At 40.5% G+C, this 14,684-nt stretch overlaps 1 protein-coding gene and 1 long non-coding RNA gene across 14 annotated transcripts in view; one reads left to right on the plus strand and one right to left on the minus strand.

Moving 5' to 3' along the window:
- Positions 1-1,153: 1,153 nt before the first annotated feature.
- KHDRBS2 (KH RNA binding domain containing, signal transduction associated 2) overlaps positions 1,154-14,684 on the plus strand; it is a 359,384-nt gene continuing 345,853 nt past the window's right edge. For all 13 annotated transcript variants that reach the window (XR_008429897.1, XR_008429895.1, XR_008429898.1 and 10 more), the window contains exon 1: positions 1,154-1,300. Coding sequence is in view for 4 of the 13 variants with exons in the window: in XM_053938158.1 (XP_053794133.1) it covers positions 1,210-1,300 (91 nt within the window). In the remaining 9 variants the exon portion in view is untranslated. The remainder of the gene's footprint in view (positions 1,301-14,684) is intronic.
- On the minus strand, positions 8,994-14,102 carry LOC128785501 (uncharacterized). The gene is made up of 4 exons (XR_008429904.1): positions 13,600-14,102; positions 12,172-12,327; positions 9,629-9,714; positions 8,994-9,079 (listed from the first exon to the last, which is right to left on the minus strand). It is a non-coding gene; the product is annotated as an uncharacterized LOC128785501 (long non-coding RNA).

Here is a 14,684-nt window from a genome sequence, read left to right on the forward strand (position 1 = left end):
TTTCACACACACACAGAATTTCACACACACACACACACATATACACGCACAGTTTCACACACACACACACACACACACACACACACACACACACACACACACAGTTTCACACCAACACACACAGACATGGACACGTGCCCGCGCTCCTGCAGGCATAGCAGCGGCACAGCCGCACACGGTCACGTGTACGCGCACAGGCACCACAGACGCCACTCGCGCTGACACACAGAAACTGGCACACACGGCTGCACGCAGACAGACACACAGACAGACACAGGCACACATGCAGTGACAGACACACAGACTGTGCTGGTTCCTGCCTGGACAGTTAATTTTTGCCGTAGCCAGGAGGGGACATGACCAGGACCCAGAGGTTGTTCCGCTATCACCTCAGGTCATTGCCAGCGCTGGGCTTATGGGGGAAAGGAGTCTCTTCTTTAGAGAAGGGGCTCCTTCTGGTCCAGTAAGCGCGGGGTGGGGGCGGTGGGGTAACCTCGATTCTGAGCATTTTGCATGAGACTCACTTGTCTCTCTCGAACACTTTTGCTATTAATATCATTGCTGTTACTGTTCATTTTCTTATCTCATTGCTGTTTCCAGTAAATTGTTCTTATTCCAACCCGTGATCTTTACCTTCGATTCCTCCAATTCTCCTCTCTAGCCCGCCACGGGGAATGGGGAAAAGGGTGGGGAGAGCGAGTTGCAGCGTGGTTTGAGTGGAAGCAGTAAATTAGGTAATACCAGTCCTAAACCACGACACAGACGCACACAGACAGACGCACACAGACAGACACACACAGACAGACACACAGAGACAGACGCACGGGCGCACACCTTCGCGCACGCCCGCCAGCCGCGGGCCCCCGCCTGGCGACAGCCAATAGCACGGCGAGTCTGCCCCCGGCGGGGCGTAGCCGCCAATGGGAGCTGTGGGGGCGGGGCCCGTCTGGCTCCGCCTCCCTACTTAAGGCCGCGGGTGGCCGCGGGTCGCTCAGTGGCGGGAGGAGGAGGCGCGGGGGTGAAGGCGCGCGAGCAGCGGCGCGCGGCGATCCGCGCACGTGCCCGCCCCCGCGCGGCGCAAGGCGGAGGCGGGGCCGGGGCAGCGCCCGCCGCGGGAGGGGCGGCGGCACCTGCGGGGCGGCCCCGGCGCGGCCACCGGCGAGCGGGCGGCCGAGGGCGCGGAGCGGCGAGCCCGGCGTGCCCGCGGCGATGGAGCAGGACAAGTACCTGCCCGAGCTGATGGCCGAGAAGGACAGCCTGGATCCCTGCTTTGTTCACGCGATGCGCCTCCTGGAAGACGGTGAGGCTCCGCGCCGCGCTCCCCCGGCCGGGGCGCTCCTCGGGGTCGGCGCTCGGCGGCCCCGGCCGACTGACACGGAGCGAAATCGGGTTTCCGGGCGGGCGGGCGGCGGAGCGGCCCGCGGCGCGACCCGTGCGTGCGTGGGCTCGGGGCGGCGGCGGTTCGGGGGTTCGGGCGCCCGGAGCCGCCCCGGAACCGCGCTGGGGGACCCGTCCGACAGCAGCCCCCGGCGGCAGCAGCGAGTGCCCCGCTCCCCGCCGCCCGCGCTCGCTCGCCCGCCCGCCGTGCGCCGGCGCTGCCGCGGCTGGGTCGCCTCTGCGGGAAGCGCTCCCCTGGTTCCCGGGCTCACTTACACAAAGACAGATGCTGGCGTCTCATTACATTCGTTATATCCTGTTTTCCACGCTGAAGTAATAAGGTTTATATGGTAATACTATTATGCCGTTAATGCGGCGCTGTTTTAGTCGACTGCGCGATGTCAGACATTGATTTGATATGGCTTATCAATTTCATGACAGTTTCATCCAGGACATAATGATTTCCTCTTGGTTTTGTGCGGAGATCAGAATACACTGGTTATAACATTTGGTTACTCAGCGTAATTCACCCTGCTTTCCTTGCTTTAGTTGGAGTAGAGTTTTAGTCAGACCTCACCTAGAGGTTCTTTAAAAAGTTTATCATTTAGTCTCTCTTTTAATAACTGCTCAGTATAGTAGTTCATTGAAGACCTCGTGGTATGGAGTTTCAACTTTTGCCAAAGTGTAATCCATTAAGTTTCTCTTATACATGTTTTTCTTCTTAGATTTTTAATAGTCTTTATAAAATCTCTGTTAAACTTGGAACCTGATGTTGAAAAGAAGTAGTAAAGAATGATGCATAAATCAAGACAACCTATCAAGCTCTTAAATTAAAGCAAAGAAATGTATGGTCAGGCCCTTGAGAGTCACACATTCAAATAAACTCACATTCAGAGGTGGCAGATAATTTCCCAAGTTCTGTTTATGACTTAAAGAAAATCATAACTAATTCAGATTTACCATGCTAAGCAGTAAGTGTTTTTCCTCTGTCAGCAGTTTTTATATTGTCTTTCCTTAATGTATATTCTATTGATTGTGAATGAAGATACCGAGTCCAGGTTTTGTTGGGAGTGCTTCTGTTTGATAGCTTTGAAATTCATCCTGAATTTCAGTATGAATACAGACCCATTTAGTACCCTTTTGTCATAGCTGCATTGCTGCTAAAGAGGCAGCCATGCTGCTTTTTACAGTTGTTTTTCTAATAATCATACCATAAACAAAGTCCTTATTTCTTAGAGGAATGTATTTTTTGGACCTTGCAGTTCGATCTTTTCCCAGAGGGGGGAAGTATCCACTGAGAGTGTGTGTGTGAGTGTCTGGGAAAGGAGGAAAATGCAGGAAGGACAAAACCGAAAGTAGGCAAATAAAAGTAAAAGGAAAATAAAATTGGTTTTTCTAGGTATCAAGTTCATGTAGAAGTTGCATTTTGAGCAAGTGTGAGATTGAATAAATGAACGATTTCCTTATTCCTTCTTAGCATAAGTAGGACTATGCATTATTTCACTGGATTTTTTAAAAATTAAGGTGAGTTGTCTGAGAGAATGCTAATGTCAGATTCACACCAGGTACCTGGCGTTATCCTTCAAAACACCATCTGTCAAGCTTTCTAGAGATTTGTTTTAGAGTCTAACATATGATGACTGTTAAAACACTTAACCATAGTAAGAACGCTACTACTTAAGAAAATTAAAATTAATGCACTGGTTGCTGCTGGGTATAAATAGAAAGGAAATTTGTAGAATGGGCAGAATTTCCTTTTTTGAGTGCCAGAAGAAAATGGGATCCTGGTGCAAGGATCTCTGTAGTAGTGAAGAATTTCTAGGTTATATTAATGATGAAACATTTTTTCCAGACTCTGGATTTCTGATTTTTAGAATGTAATGTGCAATCAGCTACATCCATAACGATGCCAGCCAGGTGTTCTTTTTATGGTGTCCTAAGCATTTTTGATTGCCAGTACATTTTGTATCAAATGCATAAGTGTAGATTTGCTTTGGAGCTCAGAGCTTCAAGCATTCACTCTGACTTGAAAGTGCTGTGTTGTTTTATATTGACTGCTAAAACCTGAGGTTGAGAACAGTTGTGTTGCTGTGAGAAACTGCAGAAGGGCACACAAGCAATAAGTATTCCAGAAAAATGCTTCTGATTTGCAAGAGTGGATTTACTTGTAAAGATAAGACTGCCCATTTTCCCCCAATAATTTATTTTGTTTGTTTGATTCTGTTGCATGGGGTTTTTTTGTGTGTTTTGGTGTACTTAACTAATATTAAAACCAACATGTTACTTATGTTTTCAATATGTAGGTCTGTGTCCTTCAGGTTGACCTATTTCAGATACATACTTGAATCAGTAGCTATTTATCCCTCACCATTAAGGGATGACTAGAAATCACTTATTTTAGTCCTTACCTGGGTCTGGTGAAATCCCCAGAAAAGGGACATTTCCTTTGGCAGACTATTTGTATACTTACCAAACAACATAAAGAAAGGTAAGGTTCTAGTGAAGGAAGAAGGTACTAGTGCTATTTAAATACAAAGTGTGGAGACAAAACCCGATTTCTTTAAAAATCACTGAGGGAATCTGTTGTGGATTCTAACACTGAATGGCCAATTGAGTGCCTTAATCAGAGGATACTTGATTTCCCATGGGTCATAACCCATTTCATGTGGAAGTAGATCCTACGTGACTGTTGCACTATTAGAAATGGCAAAGTCATCGGTAAGTCATCTACTAGGAGGACTTGTGAGTGGCTGGTAATATTTGCCTCAGCCTAAGTTTTTTCAAACTTTTGCAAAATGCATTGAACATACTTATTCTGAGACTATAATCCATTCAGTAATGAAAATTAAATACCTTTTAATTGTAATAGGTAGTTGAACTCTAAAGAATAGGCTAATCTCCATCTATTGGAAAGGACTTTTCTGTATCAAGTGAACTGTTTTGTGTACAGGCTGTTATAAGAGCTGGAAGAGTGTCCCTGTTTCATGTATAGTTTTAAATTATGCTATTGTATACTGGTTACCAGTAGTTATGTTCTCAGGTAAGATTGTTCTGCTTTTAGACAGGATATGTCCTGATAAATATATGAGGTAACACTTGATTAGATAAAAAATGTCAAAAGTGAAGAGCATGTTCTTGGGCAGTACCTTTTTTACCCAGCTTGTGCTTATAACTGCAGCACACTCCAGAGCTCCAGGAAGAACTGGGAGCTGCTCGGTTCTACCATGGAAGCTACCAGCTCCTTATATGTGTTACTTTTGCATGTTTGTAAATATTTATTGCTTTGTGTAAGATGTCTGTGATTATGAATATAAAAATAAGTGTGTCACTTCAGCTGTGAAGGTGTGGATGACATAGAAAGATACAACCAGCTGGAAGTGTTTGGTAGTTCCAAATTGGTTTTATATCAGCATTCAATTTAATAGGCTAAAGTGTCAGCTAGTTGTCTATGTACTTTTTGAGGTCAAACTTTTTGATTATATATATGTGTGTGTATATATATATTTATATGTGTGTGTGTGTCTTTATATGTATGCAGCCTTGGAATATCTTGCATAGTGTGTTCTTAAAACCAGCTCTGTGTTTTGTAATATAAACGTAAAGGAGAAAGACCTATTGGAAAGAGCTGGCCAAAGTAAGAGCATCTCTCCCCATGGAAATATCAGCATTACTAGGGTAATGAGGTAGCTAATTTCTCTCTCTTATAATGACAGTGCAATTGACCTCAGAATTTCAGCTGGCATTCTGAAGGCAATGAGAATCAGGCCTTTAATCTTGAATTAAGTCCCTAGGTCATTCCATGTGGCATAGCAGAGTTCATTAAATCTCCAAGTTGTGTAAATTAGACTCGTATAGCTCAGCTATCATCCCCATACAGGCTTTTTGTAGGATGGGACATGATTATTCAAAACATTAGCCTTTACACTGAGCATTAGTAGGTTCTCTCATACAAGCTTGCAGTAGGAGTTCTGTCTAGTAGAAAACTGTTGACATAATGCAATTTATTTTGTCTTATATTCAGTATTTCAACTAATACACTGTCATATGTAGGTTTGGGGTATATTTGGACTATTGGAGGTTGATTTTCTTTTCATATAGGAATGCAACTTTAGTTCATGAGTATGTGTTTTTGTTAAAAACCTGGGATAATAATAAGGTTGTTATATGAAAGTTATTTGTCTTGGAAATATAGAATGTGACAATAATATCCTTAGCCCTAGGCTGTTGATCAAGCCTATGCCCTGCTAAAACCAGGCCTCTGATACTTTTTAGTTTTTATAATTTTTTTCATTGAAAACTACTTGTGAAAATATGCTTGGAAATTTATGAGTTTGCTTGGCTCAACAAGCCTTTTGACTAAAATAAGATTAATGTAAAATGTAAATGTAAATTCATACATTAATATTAATCTGGGAGTGGTCACTATTCTGCTTATTGTTTCTTTTATTCCTGATGTTTACATCAGGTGAGAAGAAATCTGTATTCACAAAATAGTTGGTATTAATCATTGTTTGCTTTGCTGTCTCAAGAAACGCACTGGAAATTCCCTGTAGTCAACCTGAGTTGACTCAGGAAACATTCAGAGCGTGTATTTTAGGTACCTTGGTTTCATTAGAAACTAGATTTGTATTGATCATTTGGAGCCTTTTCAATAGAAAGTGCAAACTCTAGATGAATACAAGATACTTAGGATTTCTATAAAGTAGTGATGTGCTAGGCATTACAGACTTAGTTCAAAGCTGACTAAAGTTAATGGGAATTTTTCTATTGCGTTTAGTGGGCTGTCAGGCGGTCCTTGTAATACAAATATGATCTGTTGACTGGTATAGCCAATAGGACATACTTCTGCCTTGTAGAATGTAATGCAGATGAATCGCAAGTGATAATCAGATTTATGGAAAACAAAATATTATAAAATGTTAAAATGAGTATAACAAAGCAAATGTTATGTTTGTATTGACCCCAGCTTCTTAGTCATAAAAGGCAGACTTGCTTCAGAGGAGAGAAAAAAGAAATGATAGATGTGATTTAAAAAATAAAAATAATAAAATTATTTCAGACATCTGAAGCCACTTAGGACCATTTGATCTGTAATCTTAGAAAACATGCACTTTGAAACACAGTAAGTTGTTTTGCAAGGAGGCAACAATATGAGTGCAGTAATTGAAGGTTAGATTCTGATACCCTGGTTTAAAATAAAAGATGCTTTGCTCTTTAAATGGTGTTGTTTGAATCACTAGAGCTGCTAAAGGTGTGATTTAGTGCAAATAGCAGAACTTAGTACCAACTGTTTAGGGGAATGTCAAAGGTATTTGCTGAGGTTTATCTGGATACCTATAGCCTCATCAACAAAGTGCTAGTATTTTGGCAACATGAATGTTTTCCTTGAAGAAGAATATTTTTTACTCGTCCTGGGAATTGTTAGTAAGTTTATGTCATATTTAGTCTCCTTGGTGTATACATTCAGAGTGCAACTGCTGTAACTGTCCCTCTCTCTTCCTCTATACTCTAAGTAAGCATTTTAAAATTCAAGAATTTGGGAAATTGTTAATATTTGTGGCTAGTACCACAAGAAGGCAGAATACCTGGACAGCTGAGTAGAACATTCCTGTCAACTTCCTAAGCACTGAACACGTGTGTAATGTGTAGAATAGAGTGGCCATTCCTAACCAGGAGGTGGCATGATTGGGCTCCACATGCCAAAATAGAGCTTCATATCCTGGCACCTTCTGGGAAAGGGCTAGTCGGGTCCAACAGGCACATCAAATTCTTCTTCATTGGATGTATACTTCTCTCATTTAGGCAATATGCAGATAATTTATACTGACAACGAGATTCGCTGGAGCATGCTGGGCTATTTAGTAGTCTATAAAATCTGCTATGACCTGTGCATGAGTCTTCCAATAAAGGCTGAACATCTGCCCAACCCACCAGAGCAGTGCCATGAGAGTGAAACAGTTCCTCCGTACACAGGGACACAGGTTTCAGGCTCAAAGTATGAGATGTCTTGGGCCTTACTTTAGAAGGCATAAATGTAGCTGCTGCTTAGTAGTTCTTCAAGGTTTATTAAAATGGGAATATGTTACACCTTTCGGTGCCTTGTAGCTGTACTGTAGGCTACAAATGCTGCTTTTATGAAATAGTTGGTTTCTGATCAGCAGGGTCACTGCAGTCACCTGGTGCCTCAGTTCAGGGTTAGAGTGCCTTTTCAAAAATAAGCTGTTTTTAACTGCTTCAATTAAATCTATTTTCTCCACCAAACTGCTGAATGTGGAGGAAAATTCAGTGTTGTTACAGCTGATCTTAGAATATACAATTTTCTTTAAAATATCTTGAGAATAAATAATAGAGTGTTTTCATCAGGGATTTGAAGTGTTAAGAAAGCATACACAATAGAAAAAAAAATCAGTTTGGCAGGTGGACCCTGCTAAGTATTGGGAAGGTATGCATTCATCTTTTCTTCACCTTGCATTTTTAAGTCCTTGGATGGGTATCAGTGCACTATATCAGAATAAGCAAGGAAGCAGACAGTTTTTAAAATCAAGTGTGTAAAGTATAGAACTTTACTGATGCTGCAGTTTAATCTTTGGTTGTATAAACAAATAAGATTGTGCAGTCTGACCAGAAAAAATGGAAAACCTTGATACTTGTGTAAAGATCAGATGTGCATAGTACATGGAATCTTGGCTTGTCGTACATATCTTCAGTGAATTCATTCTAAAACACGCATCTGTAAGATGTAGACTGATGCTGAATTTCATTCTAACCTTTGAGATCTCTACGTGAAAAGAACGTCATAAGAAATGTGTAGTATTCTTATTACTTTTGGTACAAAATTACTCTTAAAATCTGCAGGCAGAAATAATCCTGGTTATTACAGTCCTCTGTAAATTCTGTCATATTTTAATTAGAATCCTGCTGGAAATTAGTACGGCTATTTCCTTATCCTAAAAAGGGCTGAAACTAATAAAAACTAGAATAATTATTTAAGACTTTCAGCAGATTAAAAACCTCCAACTCCCCCAACCCCTTCAAAAAACCCCTCCTGAAATAATGTATGTAATGTTCTGTTCCAGACTCAGAACCTTTGCTGTTGAAAGGGAATTTTTTAGTTTGAATTCTGAAAAAAATTATCAAGTGAAACTTCTAATAATTCTAATATGGCAATATTGAAGATAATCCACATTTAACTTAAGATGGTACAAAGTCTTGATGGTCATATATGGCTGCATATGATATAACCAGAGACATGTTAAAATTGTCAAATGCTCTGCTTGCACTGGGCGTTCCTGTTTATTGTTCTTGGGTTAGCATGATGCAAAGGCTGAAAGACAAAGGGCAGGTCACTGCTGTTTTAGAATTTCTCTGCACCTCCTGGAGTGCTCATCACTTATTCTAGCATCTGTCCCTTGTTGTAAGGGTTACACTGACAGATGTAGAAAAGAAGTCAAAAGCTTTTGATTCATAAAATACTTTGAATTCTGGTAACCAATGTAACTATTAGAAAAAATAATAGTGTGTGCTAGTCAGTAAGAGAATTATCAAAACCTGCACTCCTCCTTTTTGCTCTGCTTTGGATCTGAAGCAGAATGTTTATTTGTTCTGTAGTAGAAGCATTTTGGCTTTGCTTACTGGTGTGTCTTCAGGAAAAGTAGGGATCAAAGCCCCTGGTTCATAATCAGTCAGCTTCCAAATAGCAGCACTGCAAATCAAGGAAAAAGTTTTCCTAAGAGGTTTGAGCACTGGAGAAAGAAAACAACTCTCCTAGCTGAATGTTCCCAATGTTCCCTGGGATTTAAGTGTATGTTTCAAAGCTCCCTTTCAAATACTTGAAGTTAGAGAACTTGCCATGAAATCAGGGACCATGTGTGTATGTTTTAAAATGGCTTTTCAGTATTGAAAAATTGAGTAAACTTACCTGTCACAGTGTAAATTTTTGTCTCTGTGTTTCTGCTAATGAAGGCTCATATTGCTGATTTTTCTAAATATTTCTGAGCAAACTTGTTTGTTGCATTTTGTCTTTTTTGAGATTGTGGAAAGAACATTTTGGTGTTGAACATTTTGGGGTTGCTCTGAAGTCAGAATGTAAGCTCCAGCTGGGGAAAGAGTGAAACATTGTTCTTCCTAAATACTTAGAACTACACTGATTTGCTGCAGCTATGGAGCTGTTTCCCTGACTTTCCCATTTTAACTTAAACTGATTTTTCTCCAGTTCTCCTGAAAGGAGCAGCACCAAATTTAAGTGACTTACTGTCTCTTCTTTTGTTGTTTGAAGGGCAAATTAAGGACTGATGAAATAAATTCCAGGAGACCTTTCTCCTTCCTGTCTTCAGATAGCTGTTCAACAAGAAAATAGAGAGTTGGTTTTGGTAAATGATGCTTATTATCCTTGTGTCTCCATAGGGCATTAGAGCTATCTAATAGCTTTAACTTTTGCACAGGTACAGATTTGCAGTTATTTCACTAATACTTGTATGCAAAGTAGTAGGATTTAGCCCATTGTAAAATTTGAAATAACATTGTTCTCATACTTGTAGATCCAGGTAAATAAGATGTCCTGATTTGGAGACAAATAGAAAATAATTAGAAGCTGCTATGAATTGTAAATATTACTAACATGGAAGATCTCAGTTGCTGTTCAGTATAAAACTGGGAGAATCACTGTAACATAGATTGTTGTGTTTATTTACTGGGTAACTTAACACATATATATGGATGGCAAACACCTATGGGATCCCTCTGAACACATGAAATACAACAGTATCAAAACAAAGTAATTTTTAACAGAAGCTTTTCAAAAAGAATTGAATTTGATTTTATTTTTTTAAATAAACCAACAGCATTTTCAAATGCTTATTATACTACTTTTATCTATCTGTTTTATCTGAATAAGACTTAATTAAAGTTTCCAGAAGTCCTCACTTAATGTTCGCTATTTTGTGTTTCATGGATGTGTGAATGAGAGGAAGTAAATTAGGGATTTGGGGCAAGTTTTTTCTTTTTGCTACTTAATTGAAAATGACACATTTTTTCAGTGCATTCCAAAAATACATTCTTCACTCCTAATTCTATTGCACAGGTGGCTTCTGGGATTTCTGCCAACAGGTACAGACAGAGGACAACATCAAAACCTTTTCCAAAGCTTAAAAAAATAGTATTAATAGTGTTATCCTATCCCTATGTTGGAAAATTCTTCTATTATGGTTTATAACTTAAAAAGTTGTGCTAAGTAACACAATACTGGTTAGTAAAAGCAAGTTCTCTTAACTCTGACTCTGCTCAAAGTATCTGCATTGTATTGCTTCTGCCTTCAGCTTCACTTTGTACATGATGCTGCTATTGATATCAAAGTGATTTTAGATTTTGACTAAAGTGTTTTTGAGCTGATCACTTGCCAAGACATGAAGTTTTGGATACTTTTTTAACACCATCTTTGTTCATTAATTCAGTATTGGAGGGTATAATTTCAGTCATTACAAATTTCAGTGTGGCCCTGTGTTTGTCCTAGGAGCTTTCAGTGCAGACAGCAACTCATTATCCATTTCTTTCCATTGGATAAGTGAGTGAATTAAAGTTAAACTGTCTCATATTTGTGAGACATCCCTATTGCCTATAGTAGTCTATAGGGTGCTTTTTCATCTGGCTGACAAAAGGCCCTTAGGAATTTTGTCCCTCATTTGAATACTGAGTAGTATAAAGGCCATAAGCTTGTGACCTCTGAATTCTATAACTTCCCCATGTCTCATGATTTAAATGCTTATAGCCTGAGGTACATGGACTGGGAAGGGATGTTTGGTCCAGAGGCAGGTCTAAGTACTGCTGAGATAATGATCTTACTGTAAGAGTTATTCTGAAAGAAAAATAGTACCATTTTACAGTAACAATTTATTGGAGACCTTTAAAAAGGAGTTTTCAGGTGCCAGCTAATCTCAGCTATCATAACATTACTGCTATCACTTTAAGAAAAATACCTGACAGCTGCAGGGGAAAAAGTCAAGTCTTTGATGTCCATTTGTGTTCATTCCTAAAGGGATATCTTTCAACTGTTTACTACAACTTTAAAAGCATCCAGTCATTAGAAAATGTGGGTATTGATGTTCAAAGTTAATTTTGAGATTGTTCTCATGTGCCTGAATTGAGGTATAACTCATGTTGAAGTCCATTATTTCTGTGTGGAGCTTTAGAAGTAACTCTCTGTGTTGGTAAATTGCATGAACATCAGACTGAGGGATGATGCAGCACATGCCTTTTTGAGAAAATCTGGGAAGACATGTTTGAGGAATAATTACTGCTAGTAAAAGTTTTCTTTAGAGGCTGAAATACATAATTGCTTTGGTTGTTGGTGTTGCTTCTTGTGAAGTGGTTGAATATCCCATGCCCACTGACCATCTTTTCTGGGTGCCATCTATTCCATGGTTCCTCACTCAATGATCCTGTTGGGTACAAAAACCCTAGGGCTTTTTTCCCAGGAACTGGATGTATGGAAGCCTGTTGCTTAAGCTACATAGTGGACCAGGAGGTGGGGGCAAGGGAAGTCGTAGTATCTACTACTTTATATGTACAGGTGCATAATAAGTCACTCAGTCTTTTGCACCCTGTAGTGAGGATCTTGCACCTGGAAGTTCTTAATTAATATTCACTTTCTTTTTATTGTTCTTTTTCATAATTCTGTTTCCCCTTTTGTGATTGTCCTATGTCATGGGATGCCATTGTCTTACTTGGATTACAGGCCATAGGAGGTAGGTGTGAGGTGCTATATCAGTATATGGTGGTAGTACATAATAATGTTTTTACCATTTGTTGTTTGTTAGGAAACTGACCACTGCAAAATACAGTTGCCCACAAATGCTATCATTAAGCCTTGGATTCTGTCCTGGAGATGCCTCCTTCCCAAGTGTCACTGCTCTTGTTATCTGCTCATTCCACATTTCAGTTCAGTTGGTCTCTTGCCTGTGGAGATAGCCATGAGTGAGCTTTCCACTGCCATCTCTAATAGGTTTATTTGCTTTGGTAACCCTTGGTCTTTTACAGTTAAGTATTGAACCTATGATTTCTCCATCCTTTCTCTCAGTTAATTTATTTAGAAATTCTTGATTTTCTCTTCAAGTGTACTAGCCAATAACCCATGCATCATCCTGGCCTACATATGAAGGCCTTCCTGCCCTCACAACAGGGCCTAGACTGCACTGTTCTTTGTTTTGCAAAATAATCCAGTTGTTCTTAATGTACCTCTTACAACAACAATAACAGCTTCTAGGTATTTCTTTGTTTCTTAAATAGCAAGCTGCTTCTGCTCCCTTCTGATTTTATTCTAGTTTTTGTGTACTCACACATGCTATTCTGATTTCAACAGATGTCAAACACATTAAGTTGTAAAACATGTATCTTATTCATTCTTTTCATCATTTGTCTTCCCTATATTTCCAGGCATGAGGTAATGATAACCACCTGCATGCTTATCAAATGCACTTTTTAAAAACCAGCATCCTGTGTTTTTTTCAAGTTAAACACACACAGATATCTTCGAGTTATTTATTTACATGGTTGCAGCAAAGAAAACTGATAATGGATTGGAAGGACAGTTGGAAAAGAAGGGAGAATGCTGGGCTGGATATTATTAGTTTGTTTTTTAGGAAACAAAAATCTTTGAGTGGAGGAAACCAGCATGTGTCTAAGGCACCAGAGTTTAGTTGAATTAATTCCCTGAAGAGCAAGTAAGTCCATGTGAATTGAATTGTGTGAATGAGCACTATTTAAAGAAAAAATCCACAAAACCTCAAACCTCTCGATTGCTCATTGTCTGAATTACCATGAAACAGCTACTAAAAGTTGGGATAATAGAGGAGACAATGTGAGAAAGACAGGAGACAAGCTAGAGAATTAAACTTGAAATAACTGAAAGGGAAGCTAGAGTAAAAGTACAAGCATGAAGGAAGTAAAAACAATGCAGCATGTAGCTGGAATAAATTACCAGAGAAAAAGTGAGAACATGTGAGAAAGTTGAGGAATAGGGAAGGAGGGATCCTCATATGTCTGTTTACAATCATAACAGGCTACAAAAGATTTTGCAGCAGCAAAGTCAAAACCAGCATTTCAGTAAGATCACAGAAGCAAGAAGGTGGTTTCATGGTTATTGTAGTGTAATGCATTGGAAATTACAAGAAGGAAGGGACCCACACGGGAGCAGTTTATAAGAACTAGAGCCTGTGGGAAGGAACTCACTTCAGGAAAGTTTGTGGAGGGCTGTCTCTCATGGGAGGGACTCCATGCTGGAACAGGGGAGGTGTGTGAGGAGTCCTTCCCCTGAAGAGGAAGAAGTGGCAGCATCAATGTGTGATGAACCAACCTCAATGACTCGCACCTCCAATGGGGCAACAAAAGAGAGAATCAGGAATAAAGGTTTAAAAAACTTCCCTCCCCATCCCTCCAGGAGCCACTCTGTCAGTCACACTCACACACCTGAGCTGGGACCGAGGCCCCTTCACAGCTACACCCCCACACTCGCACAGTCACACCAGGCTTCAGCTGGCTCAAACCCAGGTTTCCCACAGCAGTTTCAGGTGAGCCAATCCTTAAAATCATTTAATCTTGGTGCAGTAACTAAATAACACAAAAACAGCTTGAGCTGGTGCCTCTGAGGAGGAACCCTGACCAAAGGACCCCTGGGCTTTTATCCTCCCACAGTCTAAGCACAGGAAAGCCTGGAACCCTCGGCTCCTGCTGTGTCTCTGTGTCTCTGGTCCCCTGGCCAGGCCACAGGTCCCCAAGGCCTTTGCTGGGCAAAGGGTCAGCAACTCCTGTCCTCTCACCTTGGGCTTGTGGTCCCAGAGCTCAACCTGTGGCTCCTGCTGCAGCTGCTCACTGAGATACTGGCACTTAATGGATTCCTCAACAAAAATTAAGACTGGGAGAAAGGGAGAGGTTGGAGGGGGGAAGATGATTGTAAGGTTTCGTTTTATTTCTCATTAGCCTTCTCTGATTTAATTGGTAATAAATTCAGTTAATTTCCCAAGTCAAGTCTCTTTTGTTGGTGTCAATAAACAGTGAGTGGATCCCTCCTTTCCCTTATCTCAACCTAGGAGCCATTTGCTGCATTTTCTCTCCCTTGTCCAGCTGAAGAGGGCAGTGATAAAGCAGCATTGGTGGTCAACTCAACACATCTCATCAATTTCAGTCCAGTAGTCTGGATTCAGCTAGAAGCCTCCTTTGAAATGCTAGCACTTGATTTCCTGCATTGTAATTTTTTCTAATTTTCAGTAGCTTTGTTGGTTGTGTTACTGTATTTTTTTGTAGTTCTCTTTTTTATG

This window comes from Vidua chalybeata, chromosome 3 (genome assembly GCF_026979565.1).
Source record: "Vidua chalybeata isolate OUT-0048 chromosome 3, bVidCha1 merged haplotype, whole genome shotgun sequence".
Taxonomy (NCBI): Eukaryota; Metazoa; Chordata; class Aves; order Passeriformes; family Viduidae; genus Vidua; species Vidua chalybeata.